This window comes from Vespa mandarinia, chromosome 12, assembly GCF_050613455.1.
Source record: "Vespa mandarinia isolate Hongniang chromosome 12, ASM5061345v1, whole genome shotgun sequence".
NCBI lineage: Eukaryota > Metazoa > Arthropoda > Insecta > Hymenoptera > Vespidae > Vespa > Vespa mandarinia.
In genome coordinates this window covers 287,271-303,227 of record NC_140821.1, presented here as the reverse complement: position 1 = coordinate 303,227, position 15,957 = coordinate 287,271, and the positions used below count along the sequence as shown (strand labels likewise).

Below are 15,957 nucleotides of genomic sequence, written 5' to 3'. Positions count from 1 at the left end.
GTATGTAATACGCACATATACAGATATGTATATACGTGTATATATATATATACACATACACACACACATACATTCAACCGAGAAAAATGAATCTCTGTTGGGCCAGATAATTTTCTATATCCGTGGACGAACGAACGGTCAATTTTGGTGAAATATATATAGGGCCGGTGAACTCTAGATTGTATTCCATGCGAGAAGATCTCCAGCCGACCATTGCGGACGCCGTTCTGGGAACGGTCGGCGAAGGTTTCAAGGGAATTGGTGAACATTTAGTCGGGTCTTCCGGCGGTTTTCGCTTGAAAGTATCCGCCGGAAGTGCTGCTTTTCTGCATTCTTCGGCCAGCACCTGCGGTCAGTGGCATTGGAACTCGTTGAAATTCGTGACCGGTCGGCCGCACGATTGTACGCACGAGTATTTTTATGGTACCTTTTGAAAATATTCTCTGGACAAACATTCGTATCTCGCCAACCATTTCCGTTCTGCCTCTCGTTCGGCTTTTATCACCTCTTTACTAAAATTCACAAAAATGTCAAGATGTTTTATGTATTTATTTATTTCTCCTTTAAAAAAGAAAAAAAAAAAAAAAAAAGAAAAAAAGAAAAAAAAGTACAATCTAAACACGTCAACGTACCTAATCCTGTCGAAAATCACTGGATTTTTTATGTTATTATAACGTTTTATGCCAAGCGTTCTATCGACTTTCTTGCTCTCCTTGTAGTCTTGATTTAACTCCATTATTTTTTATTTTTTAAAATGTCTCATTAATTAATTAATTATTAAAGCGACTCTCGTTCTAACTCACCAACGAACATATTCTATCTTGTTTGTTCAATATAGTTACCACGTTAGGCGTTGCCAACGTATTTGTCACAAGATTTAAATCCTATTCTTAATATTTTATACCAGGTCGAGTAATCGATGAAAAAAAGAAAAAGAAGAAATTTTTATGTTCTCTTTTCACAAAGAAAATATCTTTTTTTCTCTCTGGGAAGCACGAAGACATCAGTTGTTTACATCGAATATCGACCAATAGCGAGAGCTAAATATAGATGAATCAAGCCATGTTCCTTAAGAAAAGCCGAAGGCTAAGGGATACCGCGGACTCGTAAATCGAGAAAGCGTTTAATCTTCGCCGCGGTTGTAACCCGTTGATAGCAGCGAGGCGAGCGAGGGCGTAGACTTGGCTTAAGCCTCTAGGAAATAATCAAAGCGGCGATATAAGCACCGACTAAGCTGGGTATGTGTATGTGTTGGAAGTTACGAGACTCGGTGTTATATCGGTGCGACTTCGTCGTGTAACACACGAAGGAAGCACGAGGAAGGTCGCAAAGGAGGAGAAGGAGACGTCGATAGAGTTCTCTCTCTCTCTCTCTCTCTCTCTCTCTCTCTCTCTCTCTCTCTCTCTCTCTCTCTTTCTCACGACGAACATAAATGGTGAGAGGAAGAGAGAGGAAGAGGAGAAGTGGATCTGCAGAGTGCAATGCGCCGAGATTACGACTAATCTGCGCCCGAGACCGCTCGGAAGCGTAGTTTCTGTAAGTTACATTGCTTAAAGCGTCAGCTCGTTGAACCCCTCGAACTTCGACGACGGCTACAACCTCCGAGCTTCCTCCTTTAACTCTCTTCTTCTTCTTAGTAAGTATAACTTTCTCTCTCTCTCTCTCTCTTGCTCTCTTACTCTCTTCTCTGTTCGACTTTATGGTCGCCATGGCATTAACGAGGACCGATTCCTCTGGGAAAATTGCGTTCTCGAAACTCACCAAGTTCGACGTCGTACGCACCTGACTCGTGTTCTTCCTTCCTACCTTTCTTCCTTAATTCTTGCCTCTCTCGAGTCCCGGCCGGAGAAACTTTGTGTTCTCTCCCTTTCTTACTCTAGGTACTTGGAGGTGGACAAGAGAGTTTCTTTGAAGGTCGAGTCTAAGGCGATTCGGTCGGTTTAATCTCGTAACGATACCGTCTGAGAAAGTGCGTGCTCTTTTCGTGGTCCCCAAGAGCTAAAAGTTACGATCCTGTTAACAAACACCATCCCAGAGTGAAATTTTCCAAGGAATTCAATTATTTTCTAAAACGATCAAATGGGACCGAGCTCTAATTAAATTTAAAGAAACGACGACTAAAATTTCTCATCAAGAGCATTGCATAAAAGATTTATTTATTACAATTTGAATCAATTCAAACTGACCACGATTGGTGGTTGCATCTTAGCGTGATAACAACAAAGTTGTATAACTATATCTTGTGGGGCGAGTTTACACAGGAAGACTAGCTAGATAGGAGAGAGTGTAACGAGACGGACCAAGATGGAGAAGAAGAGAAGGAGAGGAAGTTGGTAGGTTAGAGCGAGCGTAGAAAGACACGGTGGGGCTTGCTGTAAATTACAAGCAGTACGCCAAGCTGCCTACAGTCTATCTCTCTCTCCCTCTCTCTCTCTCTCTCTCTCTCTCTCTCTCTCTCTCTCTCTCTCTCTTTTCTCTGGTGTGGCGCAGGGGTGTCTAGACGTATAGATAATGCCGAGTTTGTGCGGGGCAGCGCAAGCTAGACGGTCCCTGGTTCATCCAGCCAGCCGAGCCAGCCAGCCAGCCAGCCAGCCAGCCAGCCAGCCAACCGGGCTAGGCTAGACACATCGACCATGCTCCGTTTCTCTCTCCTCTTTCTCTCTCACACATATACGCATTCTAGCTCTATCTTTCCTCCCTCTTCCTCCTTCTCCTTTCGTTCCATCTCTTTTCCCTCCACGAGAGCTCGTCGTATTCGCGCATCCGCGAATATATGCCCAACCGGATTTACCATCGTCCTCGTTGCACCAGCACTACTAGCAGCAGCAGCAGCAACACGAACCAAGTTCCTCTGGCATTCGGCACAGACAGGAGATGTAAATCCTCCAATAGCATCGCCCGGGAGATCCGAGATCCCATTGGCAGCGATCGTGACGTGGATGATTCACGAGCCTTTCGTCTCTCACTCTTTCTACTTCCTTACTCTTCGTTTCTTCTTCTTCTCTTTAAGTATTCACCGAACGATTTGTTGCTATATCACTTTTTACCAGATTATTCTACTCTTTCTACGGCACACGAGATGCTAAAGAAAAATGTGAAAATTACTAATTAGACAGAAAAACAATTCATTGATACCTGCCGATGATCAGATTCTACGGAATAGTGCCTATATGTATATAATCGGTTTGAGGATTTTTACGAGTCCCGAGTTTCCAGTCGTGGTGAAAAAGATGGGAAGGGTGAGGGAGTAGACTGTTTATCAGAGCAAGCTATTATGAAGGATTAAGGGTATCGTGCACTCCGCCAACCCTCTCATCCTTGTCGGCTCTAGTCGCCACCGCTTCTCTCTCTCTCTCTCTCTCTCTCTCTCTCTTTCCCTCTCTGTTTCCCTCTCCATTTCTATCTCACTTCCACTCATAGCACCCAAACCTCATCGCCACCCTTTCGCTTGGTCCTCTACCACGCTCTCCCTACCCCCCTCTCCCTAACCACCGTAGTGTTTTAATCGGCAGACTGCAATGCATAAATCCCCGTTAAATAATACGGCAGTTAACAGTGCCATTAAGCCGTTCGAGATACCGCAAAACCGGTAGGGCGCCGCTATGCGCGAAGTCTGTATTTATCGGCGACCGGCGCGACGGTGCTAGGAAATATTGTTCACCGTTCGTTTTCCACGTTCGTTTTCTATGGTACTCGATTCGTTTTCCGCGATTGGGTTTAAAGAGAACGCAAAAATTTGATCCCATGTGTACAAGGATGTTTGTCTATAGGAGATAAGTCTAGCCATCGTCTAATCTATTCTTTTTTCTATTTTTCTATCGTCTAGTCTACCTAGACACATACCATGTATGTGTCTGTGTATGCTCTAAGAAGACCTGGCGTACGCTGTAGACATTCTCTCCTTCTTCCTTTTTTTTTCTTCCTTCAACGAAGAAAGTCACCGAATTTAAGCACCTCTTTTACAACTTCGCAACCTCGCTTTATATGTTTCAAAGCGGAAAGGGGAAAGTATGTGTAATGAGCGCGAGGATTCCTTTGATACGCGTAACCAGGGCTTTGGAATATTTCAGAGAAATCTCTTAAGGCTTCAGACGGGATACAAATAAAAGAACGCGAAGGAGAGAGAGAGAGAGAGAGAGAGAGAGAGAGGAAGAGGGAAATATATTTCCAATCTTCAAGTTTGCTGAGAAATAAAGAAGAAAAAACAAAAAAGTTAATTGGAAATTTGTGGTAACGACTGTAGAAAATCAGTCGGTATTTTAATCACTGGAACCTTAATTTACGTTTTTTAATTAAACTTCCTGTTAATTTTCGATATGTTTAAAATACAGGTACGTTCACTGTACGTGCGCATAAGAGAGAGAGAAGAAGAAAGAATTTAAACGTTAAGTTCGATCTATGCGCGCTAATGGAAGTATCCAATCATTGTCCGAAACGCATCAAGAAGGGTGCATACAAATGGAAAGCCATGCAGAATGCGTTTTTCTCTGACTAAACTCTGACGCAGCGTATTCGATTTGACGTTTACATTTCTAACATATTTTATTTATACTTTCAATTAGAGAATTCTCTCTCTCTCTCTCTCTCTCTTCTTTTTACTTACTTTTGATTAGGTAAGAAATAACACCAGTCTTTGTTTTCTTTGCCTCTTCCCAAGGCTCTTTCTCTAGTCTTGCCTCTGTTTACTCGGCGCTCCTCTCAGACGCCGGCGGGTACACGTGCTAATTGCTACGGTATTCGGCCTACTAAATCACTTAATTAAGCAAATTTCTAATTAATTAACTGGCGCCGTGATGATACTTTGATTTAATCATCGACTACTATACTTGGAATTCCTCGATTTAAGACGAAAGCACTTTGTCGCTATCGTTGTTGTTGTATTGGTAATTATCGACGACAGAGAGACAGCAATTCACTCGATTGGTGCACGTAATGCCGGTATGCTTGTCGGCTCTTAAATCCCTCTAATTAACTCATGCGCCTATTACGATGCTCCTAACGGTTATCTATCGCCCACGCGTTACCTCGACGACTTTCATTGCTTTCTCTTTTCTCCCACCCAGTAAACAAAAAAAATTGCCAAGTGAAATCGTAATCGTAAATTATTAGATACAAAAAGAGAGATCCCTTTGAACGTCTGCTTCGTGACAATAAATGAAATATCCATTGAAAAGATCTAAATTTTTATTTGTTTATTTGTTTTTTTCAATAATCAAGTTCACGACCGTGTGTCATAAATCGTTCAAGTCATAAGCGCTGAAATACTAAATTAAATCGTTAATACAATTTTCAAAAGCAAAAATGATTTCAAGTAATTATAAGACGTTTTATTAAACACATCTAATTAGTCAATTTCTATTTAGGTATTCAATGTTTCTACCTAGGTTCGAATACTTTTCCTCCTTTTAACGAGCGTAAAGACGAGTAGACGCAGCGATATATCGTCGCGAGTACTCATCTCACGACCCAATCTCGAAGAAGAAACTTTTTACGAGGAGAGAAACGCGGAGACGGCGAGTGTCTCTTTCACTGCAAATTACGTAGAAATGGCAGCTCCTTTCCAGGGACATTTTTCTCGTTGTGGGGTATCACGAAATGAATCACTATTTCCTTCGAGCTCCTACTGTGAAACGTAACTGCTCGTGGTCCATTACTCTTATTTAGAGATGCGTTAGAAAAAGTATAACAGATCGGTATACTTAATCCAACTTGGCCAGGGAACGATCAAGATCAATCTTTGAGAAAATCACATAAAACGTAAAGTTTTGAAAAAAAAGCGAGCGAGGAAATTTCAAACAAGCTGTGTCTTTTATTTACCAAGCAGCGTGAAGGAAAAACCTAGACTTTACACTACGAGTACCTCTATCTCTTTCTGCAAGCTTTGTGGTACACACGAAACACGAGCAAACACACTTACACAAAGTGTAAGTATACACGTGCTCGAGGTTGCGACAAAACCTCATGGCACGCACGTTGCAGTATCGAGTCTGGATATATGGAGTATAGACGCGACTGTGTGCGAATGCATGTAGGGACCTGTATCTGTGTACAAGTTTGAGAGAGAGAGAGAGAGAGAGAGAGAGAGAGGAGCGTGCAGACGGGTCGAGCCGATGGTAGCGAAGCAAACAAGGCATCCAGGTCAGACCGTCTGCTCGCTGGCTGTGTCATCGACTGCTATGAAGCGCCTTCCGCGGGTACACATATCGACGTCTCGGTGTTTTGTCAACACCGGCTGCTACTACCTTTGGATATATCGTCTCGTCAACAACGTCTTTCTACGCTTTCCTTCGACTCCGACCAACCGCTTTGCATCTCCTTCTCTTTCTTCTCCTCTCTCTCTTTCTCACCCTGTCTGAAGGCGTTGTAAAGTGTACACGTTGTTCGCACTGCCAAGAAACGTCAGAGCGTTTCTCCTCCTGCAAACTCAAACACCTATCTCTCGAGAGTTTTACATTGACGTTATGCAAAGACATGATTCATCTAAAAACTAATTCTATATGAAATCAATCCTTTCTATTTCGTTACACCATTATTCCACTTGTGTCTTTTAATCGACAGTTACAATGAACCCATGACGTTTCTGTTTTTCCACGAGTCTTTAAATGAGTTTAGATTCGTTACTTTATATATATTTTCCCTATGTTGGTAATTGCGAGACACTGTAAGACACTTAACGTTTTTACCTCCTGGTTTTAATGAGAATTTGTACAGGGAGGAATAACGGAATCGTAAGAAACACGATAGAAACGAAGCGGCTGCTTCGTCTGGTAAAACATACCGAAGAAAGAGAAAGAGACGGTCTCTTCCGTTTGTTCTTTCTTTTTCGTTCGTTCGTTCGTTCGTTCGTTCGTTCGTTCGTTCGTTCGTTCGTTCGTTCGTTCGTTCGTTCGTTCGTTCGTTCGTTCGTTCGTGCTACGATAAAAATTTCTTGGTAGGTACGGACAAGATCGTAATTTGTAGCTCGTTTTTCTTTCCACATTCGCATTTGAATTTTTTAATCCAACGTAGATACGCAAAGCTCCTCGCCATTGTCATCATCGTTATCCGTGTCAAACGACCCTTGTTGTTTCTGCAACAGAGTAAAATAGAAATGATAAAGAACGAGGTGAAAAAATGAAAAATGTTTAAAATGACGGGAGAATCGTAGACGCAACCTGGGCGTGATTTCATTCTCGAAGCGAGTCGAGCGCGATGAAAGGGTGGTTGGGGGCGGAGGGAGGATGGGTAGAAAAGTTTTCCACGGTAACGCAATGAGAGAAACTGGTAGAATACGTGGGAGGAAAGATAAAAAAAAAGGGGGAAGATAGGTGAGGACTGGAAGGGAGAAGGAAGAAGGAATGGATAACGCAGGCAGCAGACGGGCGCGGTCATGGCGAACGGCATTTTAATAGGTTCCTGTGGTTTCGACGAAAAAGTTGGGAAACAAAATAAAATCGGCGAAAGCGACGGTACCTCCTGGCTCGACTTCGTTCTTCGTTCGTACGTAGTTACGACGTTGGCTGGCTAGCTCCGCTAGCTAGTTCGGCTGGCCAAGCCAGTCGGGTCATGCATATTCACGCGTGCCATTCGTACGCACGGAATTAAGCGTCCAGGGAATTAAAACGCTTTTTGGTTCGCGAGCGTAACATCCCGTTTGCCTCCCTCTCCAACCGCCAACCTATTCCACGGCCGATTACGTTGGGGACTTTTCTGCAAGGACGGAACTTTTCTGCATTCATAAAGAGGACAAAATTCTCATGGATTTCCACAGTCATTTCCCTTTTCTCCGAGATTTGCGAGACCAGTGATATTCCTCGATGAATTTACGAGTTGTCAATAAAAACGATGGGAAAGGGCATTGGAATCGCGAATTGGCAACGCGAGAGAGAGGTCTCAACGCGAACGTTTTGAATGTATCGCTATTAAGTAGAAAGCTGGACATTGTTTTTAGATCGTATTTTGTTATCTTTCAAAATTACTTCTTTTTCTCTGCATCGATATATAGATTGGCTAGGCGAGAGGAGAAGAAGACGAGAAAAGGAGACGTCGGAATAAAGGCCGCGAAACCTCAAACCTCTAGGAATCTCCAGCAGCGTAGTATCGCGCGTCTGTTCCCTTCGGCACCGCACCCTCTGTCAGTGCAGGACCGTAACGACACCCCTTCCATCCCTCTCCGAACCCAGCTACCGTTTTCATCTCTCCTTTCACCCTTCCTCCTACTCTTCCTTTTCCTCCCGTCTCGTCTCCAACTCTCCTCCTCCCTCTCTTCCTCGTCTCCAGCCCTACGAAGCCAGCATTCGCCTATCCACCCTTCTCTCCTTCCCTACTTCCCTCACACACCCCCCCAATTGCGTCTCCTGAAACTCGTCGGCACTCCAGACGACGGCGGCTCCGGTAACGGAGACCCCTTGAAAAGCCGAACGAGCGCGTTACGCCCGTTTTCTCCTAGACGATCGCATTAAGCTATATACTCGTCGCCGACCGCTGGACGAGAGTTTGACCTTTCGATCCCTTTTACTCACTTTCCCACCTTGCAATTTTCATTTCTGAAAGAAAAGAATATGTGGCCTCTCTGCAAAGGAAAAATAAATAAAACGCAAGATGGGGTAGCTACCTGACACGAGTGAATGGAGATGAAACTTTATGCAGTAGGATGGATGGCGGGTCGATTCGAGTTGACGCGCAACCATGACATTGAAACGTTACGTCAAAGTCTGCGTGCACTCTCTTTGGTACAACGTCGACCGTCACCGTTGTCGTCGTCGTCATCGTCGTCGTTGCCGTCGTCGGACAGACGGCTGAACGATTAGACAAGAGGGCTGACGTCATGACTCTTCGCTGCTTCCCCTCCCTACGGTCGGCGAGGTTCACTCCCTTCTGCCCCTCGGCAGCTTTACTCTCGACGACAGAGCGCTACAACTCGCGGACCCCTTCGTTTTTGATGCACGACGATGGCCCTTCAGAATGCAACTTTATTCACCGTATCGAGAATCGAACAATGAACGAATTCTAAGTGTTAACGTTGCCCCTCGAGGCGTCGAAAACGTACAACAGAGTTACTCTTTTCTCAATTTTTCAAAATCAGTCTTCAAGTTTGATAAAAAAGAAAAAAAAAAAGAAAATATTAAAAAGGATGAACGAGTTCTGGATTCGGTCAGAAGGAAACGAAAACGCGCGAAAACTCTTGCATGATCCGTCCTATCTTGGACCGATGGAACCAGTCCAAGTGGAACGTTTCCAATTCATGCCCTCGCACGGTACCGCTTTGCAGGAAAATATCGCATAAATTATTCTCCAGTCGCATAGTTTTCCGCTTGCTCGAATCGATCCTTGAATGTCTTCCTTCCTTTCTTCTCTCGCATTCCGAGAGCTTGCTCGACCAAGAGATATTCATCTTTTAGATCTACATCCTGCTGTAGGATAAACGGTGCGTTAAATGATCTTCTTGGAGCGCAAACTGATCAACTAGATGAAATGAAAACTAGCTAAAATTCAAATAATTACATGTTAATGCTGATGAGATAGAGAGGGAGGTAGAGAGAGCATTATTCAGTTACATCTCGTAGACGAGGTGTTACGCCTTGAGACAAGGGGTCAGCAGCTCGCTCGCGTTATATTCCTCCCGGATCTCGGGAATGTTCACTTTCGTATGCGAAAAGGGGGAGGAACAATGGCGTAAGTGGCATGCACGACCGCACAAGCGGACAGACGGCTCTGCGGGAAATTGCATTGCACGCATCGGGCGAACACGAAACTGTACCCTCTCTCTCTCTCTCTCTCTCTCTCTCTCTCTCTCTCTCTCTCTCTCTCTCTCTGACTTGTAAGCGAACAAGCTAGTCCATCCGTCTGTCTCTCGCCCCTCGTCAGAGCCCGGGTGTCCTTCCTGCCCACTTAGGATCGTCGAAGAGCCACCTGTCCCTGCGTATCCTATCCATCCGTCCAACCATCCGTTCGTTCGTTCGCCAGACAGCCGACGCTTCGCACTTCCGGAGACTCGAGTAGCGTTCTCGCGATGCTTCGAATCGACGATATTGAGTTGACGCCATTGGCAAATCGGTTAAATTCACTTCAAGAAGTTCGAAACGAGCGATTAAACATCTTGATCTATCTGATCTATCAATTCTATCCATGATTCTGAAACAAGGTAAAACGGTATAACAAAAATCAAGGAAGTTTATAGATAGTATTCTGAATAAGGTAGACACGTTAGACGTGTTTCCAAGTCGGTCCTTGTCTTGACAAAGACCGAGAGAAAGAGAGAAATAGGTTGCTTTTATTCGTCGTGCTTCCGCGTAATCGGTGCCAAAGATGGTTTCAGGGTCCGTAACTGATACTAGGTATCGAGGCAGTTTTAACGAGAAAAAAGACATGTCCTTCTGTGGTGGTAAAGACGAGAACGCAAGCGAAAAAGGAGGGAGAGAGAGGGAGAGCCACGTAAGGCGGTGGCAAAGCAACGAAGGAGTCGGCAGGACTTATCTATAAGGAGGCAAAGAGAACGGCAGACGCCCTCTCGTCTAGACTCGCCTCGACTCGACTCGACTCGACTCGATTCGACTCGACTCGACTCGACTCGACTCGACTCAACTCTCTGCAGTCACTCGATAAAAAACAGTCCGCCGCTTTCCTGGCCGTCCAATCCATTGGCGTAAAGTATAGTGGCACCCTATACCTCTTTTTTTTCAACTTTCACATATATTGAATCCTATATATCAATTTGAAAGAAATTGTCATTGAAAATTTTTTAAGAAAATTTTCTTGGAAATTTTTTTAATATTTCTTAACTGCAATGATTATCTGCAACGATGAAATTGTCGGGACAATATTTTCCAGGACTTTTGCGCATAGATGAAATAAAAAGGATAAGAAAGAAGATGAAAAAAAATGAACTAGAAATGTAGTAAGTAATGGAAAATTATTTTGACCAACAGATACAAGGTTTGAGTCACTTTCTCACGGTCCGTTCGCGATCGACGTCAAAGAAGCGAGGAGACGGAAGGTGGTCTCTATCGGTCGTTTTCTTGTTCGCATCGAGCACGTAATCGGTACACGTGCGCGTCTGGCTAGTCGTCGGCAGGTGCCAGCTGTGGTAGGGCTTGCTCGATGACCTTTCCGAAAAGAGGGAGAGAGAGAGAGAGAGAGAGAAATATATATATATATATATATATATATATATATATAGATTCTCTCTGTATTCCCCCACCTTTGGAAAAGAGCTTCACGCGCACGATCCAGCAGCTGCAAGTAGAATCGCAAAGTTTCCTCTTTGGTGTCGACGCCAATGCAGAAATTACCCCCTGCGACCCCCTGGACCGTCTGAGCGGTGTCTAGCCAGCGCCCCCTACCTCGAACACCGTGGTAGGAGTCTCCGCCCTCTCTCGCTCCGGTCTGCATCCCTTCTCACCCCTCCGAGCCAAGCCTCGAACCACGTCGACCTTCCCCCTCCGCCTACACTCGACGGGGGTGCAGTCTAGCCAGTGACTATAGTCCTCCAACCATGCCAACGTTATATCGTGCGTCAGACCGAAGACTACACGGCATTCTCCCTCGAACCTGGACTATATAGCGTTTTAGCGAAAGCCCGAAAGCTCATCGACGAGACGTCGTCGTCGTCGTCGTCGTCGTACTCCTCTTCGTCGCCAAGCAAGAGAAGCAGGAAGAAGGTAGAAAGGTGAAAATTTTCTATATCATCTTCCTCGAATTTCTCAAAGATGTCTGGAATACTGTTGGTATATGCAAATTATTGGAGACTTGTAGCTTCGAGAATGTTCCTTGCTCGACAATTTTCTTTCTTTTTCTTCCTACCAGTCAATTGCATTTGAATAAAAGTTTTTCTAATGTTTTGAGATTGTTATAAAAATTTGACTACTTTAATGCGTTGATATCGTGTGACTCTATTTGTCCTTTCCACTCGTTCTCTTCCTATAGCTCCTCGTAGCGTGACTGAAAGCGATTAGAGCGAGCTCTACCATGGGAGAGGGAAGAAGTTTAGTCTCGATTTGATTGGGGTAGGTCCCAGACGTATAGTCGACGCTATAATATGGCTACTTCCACAAAGAGTGGTGGCAAGGTCAGTGACGAGGGACTTGCCGTTAATTAACGTCTTGCCATTAAATCATTTCGAAGAATCTTCAGGGAGATGACCAACCATGAAGAGACGATTCTATGCTCCCCGTTCATCTTCGTCTCTTTCTCGCCATCGTCATTAGCTAGCCCTTATCAAGAAACTCAATATTTTATGATCAGCTTCACGATGAACTCTATTAACGCATTTACATGCATTTCTGGGACAACTGAATAACGACCGTCTGTTATGCTTCTTGATTTAAGAAGAAAATTTAACGGATTTAAGACGAGACCCAAAGAGCCAACGGTAAAATGTCAACAATAAATTTCTCAACAAGATGTCTTGATACGTCAGCTTCGTGTTTTCCAACGATTGAGCTATTTAGATATTGCTAAGCGCGATGTCGCTTGAAAAGTTCTTTTCCGGTTTTTATCGTATCTACTAGAATCTTGACTTATCGGGGCTATTACGAGTGCCTATCATACCTCGATAAGATAAAAATGAGATAAAATATTTTTTTTCTTCCGATCATGATTCCTTCCTTTTTTTACATTTTTTTTCTTGACTTGAAAATTTGCTGAAAAATATCGGAACAAACGAATGAAATAATAACCGTAATAGGCGAGACACGCCTGGCGATAACAATTATTCGCATTGAAATGGCGTACGGATATCTAAAGTAATTACTATTCATTTTGCGTTGAAAAGGATCGAAAGTACAACGAACCGACGGTGAAGCTTATGGAAAATCCCACAGGAGCACCATGGTGACACAATGTTCCAGACATCGCGTTGTATTTCCAAATCCTCGCGATGCCGATATCGAATTCATTTAGTTATCCAGCGATCTGTGAAAAATACATCGTCGTTAATCAAATTTCTATCGTATCTTGCTCGATATCATAAATGAACGTACGATCGAACGTACGTTCGAAAACGAAAAAACTGAGAAGGACGCGAGCTGGCAAAGGCTGGTCCTGGTTAACAAAGTGGACAAGGGAAAACTTACGTTCTCGGGAGACTTTGGAATCGAGCTCCACCCCTATTACGTGTGCCACGATTAGTCGAGGGCCAGACCGGGCCAGATGGTTGTCGTAGGTTAGTAATCGATAAAAACTTATTTTCCGCCTACGTGAACGATGTAGCCGAGCTCGAGGACGATACGCTGCTTCTCCTACGAGCCATTCGAATGAATCACGTTTTTTTATCGAAAATGCATACTAATTTAATTTAAATCCTTTTCATAAGCTAAAACGTGACATTAGATTTTTGGAATTTCCGTCATTTAGAAATTGTCGCGCCTTGGCGTTCCCTCCAACCATTCCGCAAGTAGTAATACGCAAATTTGTGACGTCATTCGCTCGTACTCATCCGTAATCACGTGCACGCGTGCACGTGAAAACGTAAACTTATTTCCCTTACGCACGCGCTTCTCTTCGTTTCTCTTTCTCGCTTGCTTCGTGGTATGCGCAGCCGAACGAACGAAAACATGCCACTTTCCAAAAATAACGGCCGCGTGAGTCAACCGTGGAGTCTAAATAGGAGCTCCGCCACATTTAGAGCTCCTATCTGAATTGTATACGGTGCTCAACGCGCCAAATAATCCCGATAATACGCATTCGTCCGAGCACGACGAGGAAAAAAGCGCGCGCAAGAGAGAGAGAGAGAGAGAGAGAGAGAGAGAGAGTCGTCACCATTTCAATACAATTCATCGATCGAACATATTCTATCGTCAACGAGCAACTCTTCTCCTTTTTTCCATGTCGATCCTTTGGAAGAACGTAGAAAAGAAAGAAAAAGAGATGAAAAAAGAAAATCCGTGCGACCTTGTACGTACGAGGTATACGCTCGAGTCACGTCACAATATCGTTTAGGTTTATGAGATACTAATATGCAAAAAACGCGTCACGGCATGTCGCCGTTTTTTGAAGGTTATTGCATCTTTCCATGAAAGACATGATTATCGTGTTATCATGAGATATTGTACGGTACCTATGAATTTTCCACGCTTTCGTAGGCATCAATTGGTAAAGTCGGCTGTCCATAGAAATTTGAGGTTAACAATATATCGATGCGTTTGTACTTCGTACCTGATGAATTTCGTACTGATCGGCACGTGCCTGGCTGTACCACCGACAGACCAATGAGAGAGAGGAATAGGCTCAAGAACGCAATTTGGAACAGCTTCCTTCCGTTACATAAGAATTCGATATTAAAGTCGTGTTTATATGTATGTATGCATCTTTGAAAATAACCACGAAAAGATATTTTCTAAAATTCTTGGATGATGGCCAATAATGAATATTATTGCAAAACAACAAACGCCCGAAGCTTACGTGGTAAAATGTGAAAAGATTTCCCGTGCTATAAAGTAAGAAAGAAACAGAGATAAAACAAATATATATATATATACGTATACAGGGCAAGGAGGAAGAAAAACATACAAATAAAAAGGAAGAGTAGTAGGAAGGAATAGAAAAGGGAGATAAAGAAGGAGAAAGAGAAAGAGAGAGTTATACCTGTCCCTGAGGAAAACTCAATTCGCGGCCACTTTGACGCACCCTCCCATTTGGATGGATACGCACTATTACAAGTATACAAGGTATATATTCCTCTGCATTCTCTCTCTCTCTCTCTCTCGTCTTTGTCTCTCCTTCCTTCCCAGACTCTCTCTCTCTTTCTCTCTCTCTCTCTCTCTCTCTCTCTCTCTGTCTGTCTGTCTGCCTTTTCTGTCTCTCTTGCACTCTACGAAGATACACGAGCAAGCGACACGAACACAGGGAAAGTCTGGCGCACACAGACAGGCGGATATCGCGACGGTAGTGGCGGCAGCAGACACGTGCGCGTGGGACCGGCAACAATTCCTGACCAAAAAGCCGGAGTCACCCTCGCTGGCCCCCCCTCGTCCTCCTCTTTCCCCGGCACGCAGGAGTGTCTGGCTCCGACGACCGTCATCAGCGTGGCATCGACGGAACCGAGGGGCTCGGAACACCCGGCGCATTGGCGTGCGCGCACCGCATCGGGGGAACGCCGCCGACATTACAGGGAGGAGAGGACAGAGAAAGAGAGAGAGAAGCGGCCTGGACGAGGCTACGTACTCGTGACGTTGCGTCTAGACGCCCCCTCTACCTCAACCCGAAACGACGCCCACACAACGAACCCAGCGCCGAGGGAACTTTTCTCTCTCTCTCTCTCTCTCTCTGTCTCCCTCTCTCTGTCGTGCAGCATGCACGTAAATCACCGACCGTCGGACCTCTTTGTTTCCAACTCATCTCCACAGATGGCGACACAGGCGTTCGGCGCTCTTTCCAAGTAAACGCGCGAATTTGCCTCGAGCAATGTAATGTTCTCCCACTTGATTTTCCACCGTTTCTTCGACGATCCTTCTAATCATACGTATATTTTTTTATTTCCCCTCAGACGACGTAGTGACAGAGGAACAAAAAAGCAAAGAATGGGACAAGTAAAATGAAAACATATATATGATGCAGGTAAACAGATTAGTTAGCATTTTTGGTTAACTTTGCATCGCCAGATCGATGCAAAGTTAATCTTTTATACGAAGATTAATGTCTATTTTATTAAGACGATAGTGGTACGCCTTAACGAGTCGATCTTTATTAGCGACGTCGTTTGCTTTTATGCTCGATTTTGCTATTAAGGGCGATCTCGTTAGAAGGTTAGAATGCTCGATATCGAGTGTCATTTTCGTTAAACGTTTTTATCGCTCTCTTTATGGCAATGCTTCTAAATGCACTAAATCACGACATATATATATGTATATATATATATGTATATATATATATGTATATATATATATGTATATATATATATATATATATATATGAATATATATATATATATATATGTATATATATATATATATATGTATGTATGTTGTATGTATGTATGTA

At 43.9% G+C, this 15,957-nt stretch overlaps 1 protein-coding gene across 5 annotated transcripts; it reads right to left on the bottom strand.

Moving 5' to 3' along the window:
• Positions 1-28: 28 nt before the first annotated feature.
• On the bottom strand, positions 29-15,075 carry LOC118448914 (uncharacterized). 5 transcript variants are annotated; one of them, XM_085660783.1, is made up of 8 exons: positions 14,563-15,075; positions 14,036-14,407; positions 13,053-13,217; positions 12,771-12,891; positions 2,187-7,069; positions 633-2,013; positions 428-512; positions 29-346 (listed from the first exon to the last, which is right to left on the bottom strand). In XM_085660783.1, the coding sequence occupies exons 6-8, from the start codon at positions 734-736 to the stop codon at positions 74-76; spliced, it is 462 nt and encodes a 153-aa protein (XP_085516909.1). In that variant the 5' UTR covers positions 737-2,013; positions 2,187-7,069; positions 12,771-12,891; positions 13,053-13,217; positions 14,036-14,407; positions 14,563-15,075; the 3' UTR covers positions 29-73. The 5 variants fall into 5 exon arrangements, 1 of the variants encoding a protein (XP_085516909.1); XR_014982851.1 differs by lacking the exons at positions 29-346; positions 428-512; positions 633-2,013 and having other exon boundaries at positions 2,174-4,753; positions 4,827-7,069; XR_014982852.1 differs by lacking the exons at positions 29-346; positions 428-512; positions 633-2,013 and having other exon boundaries at positions 2,179-3,082; positions 4,604-7,069.
• Between the last annotated feature and the right edge of the window lie 882 nt (positions 15,076-15,957).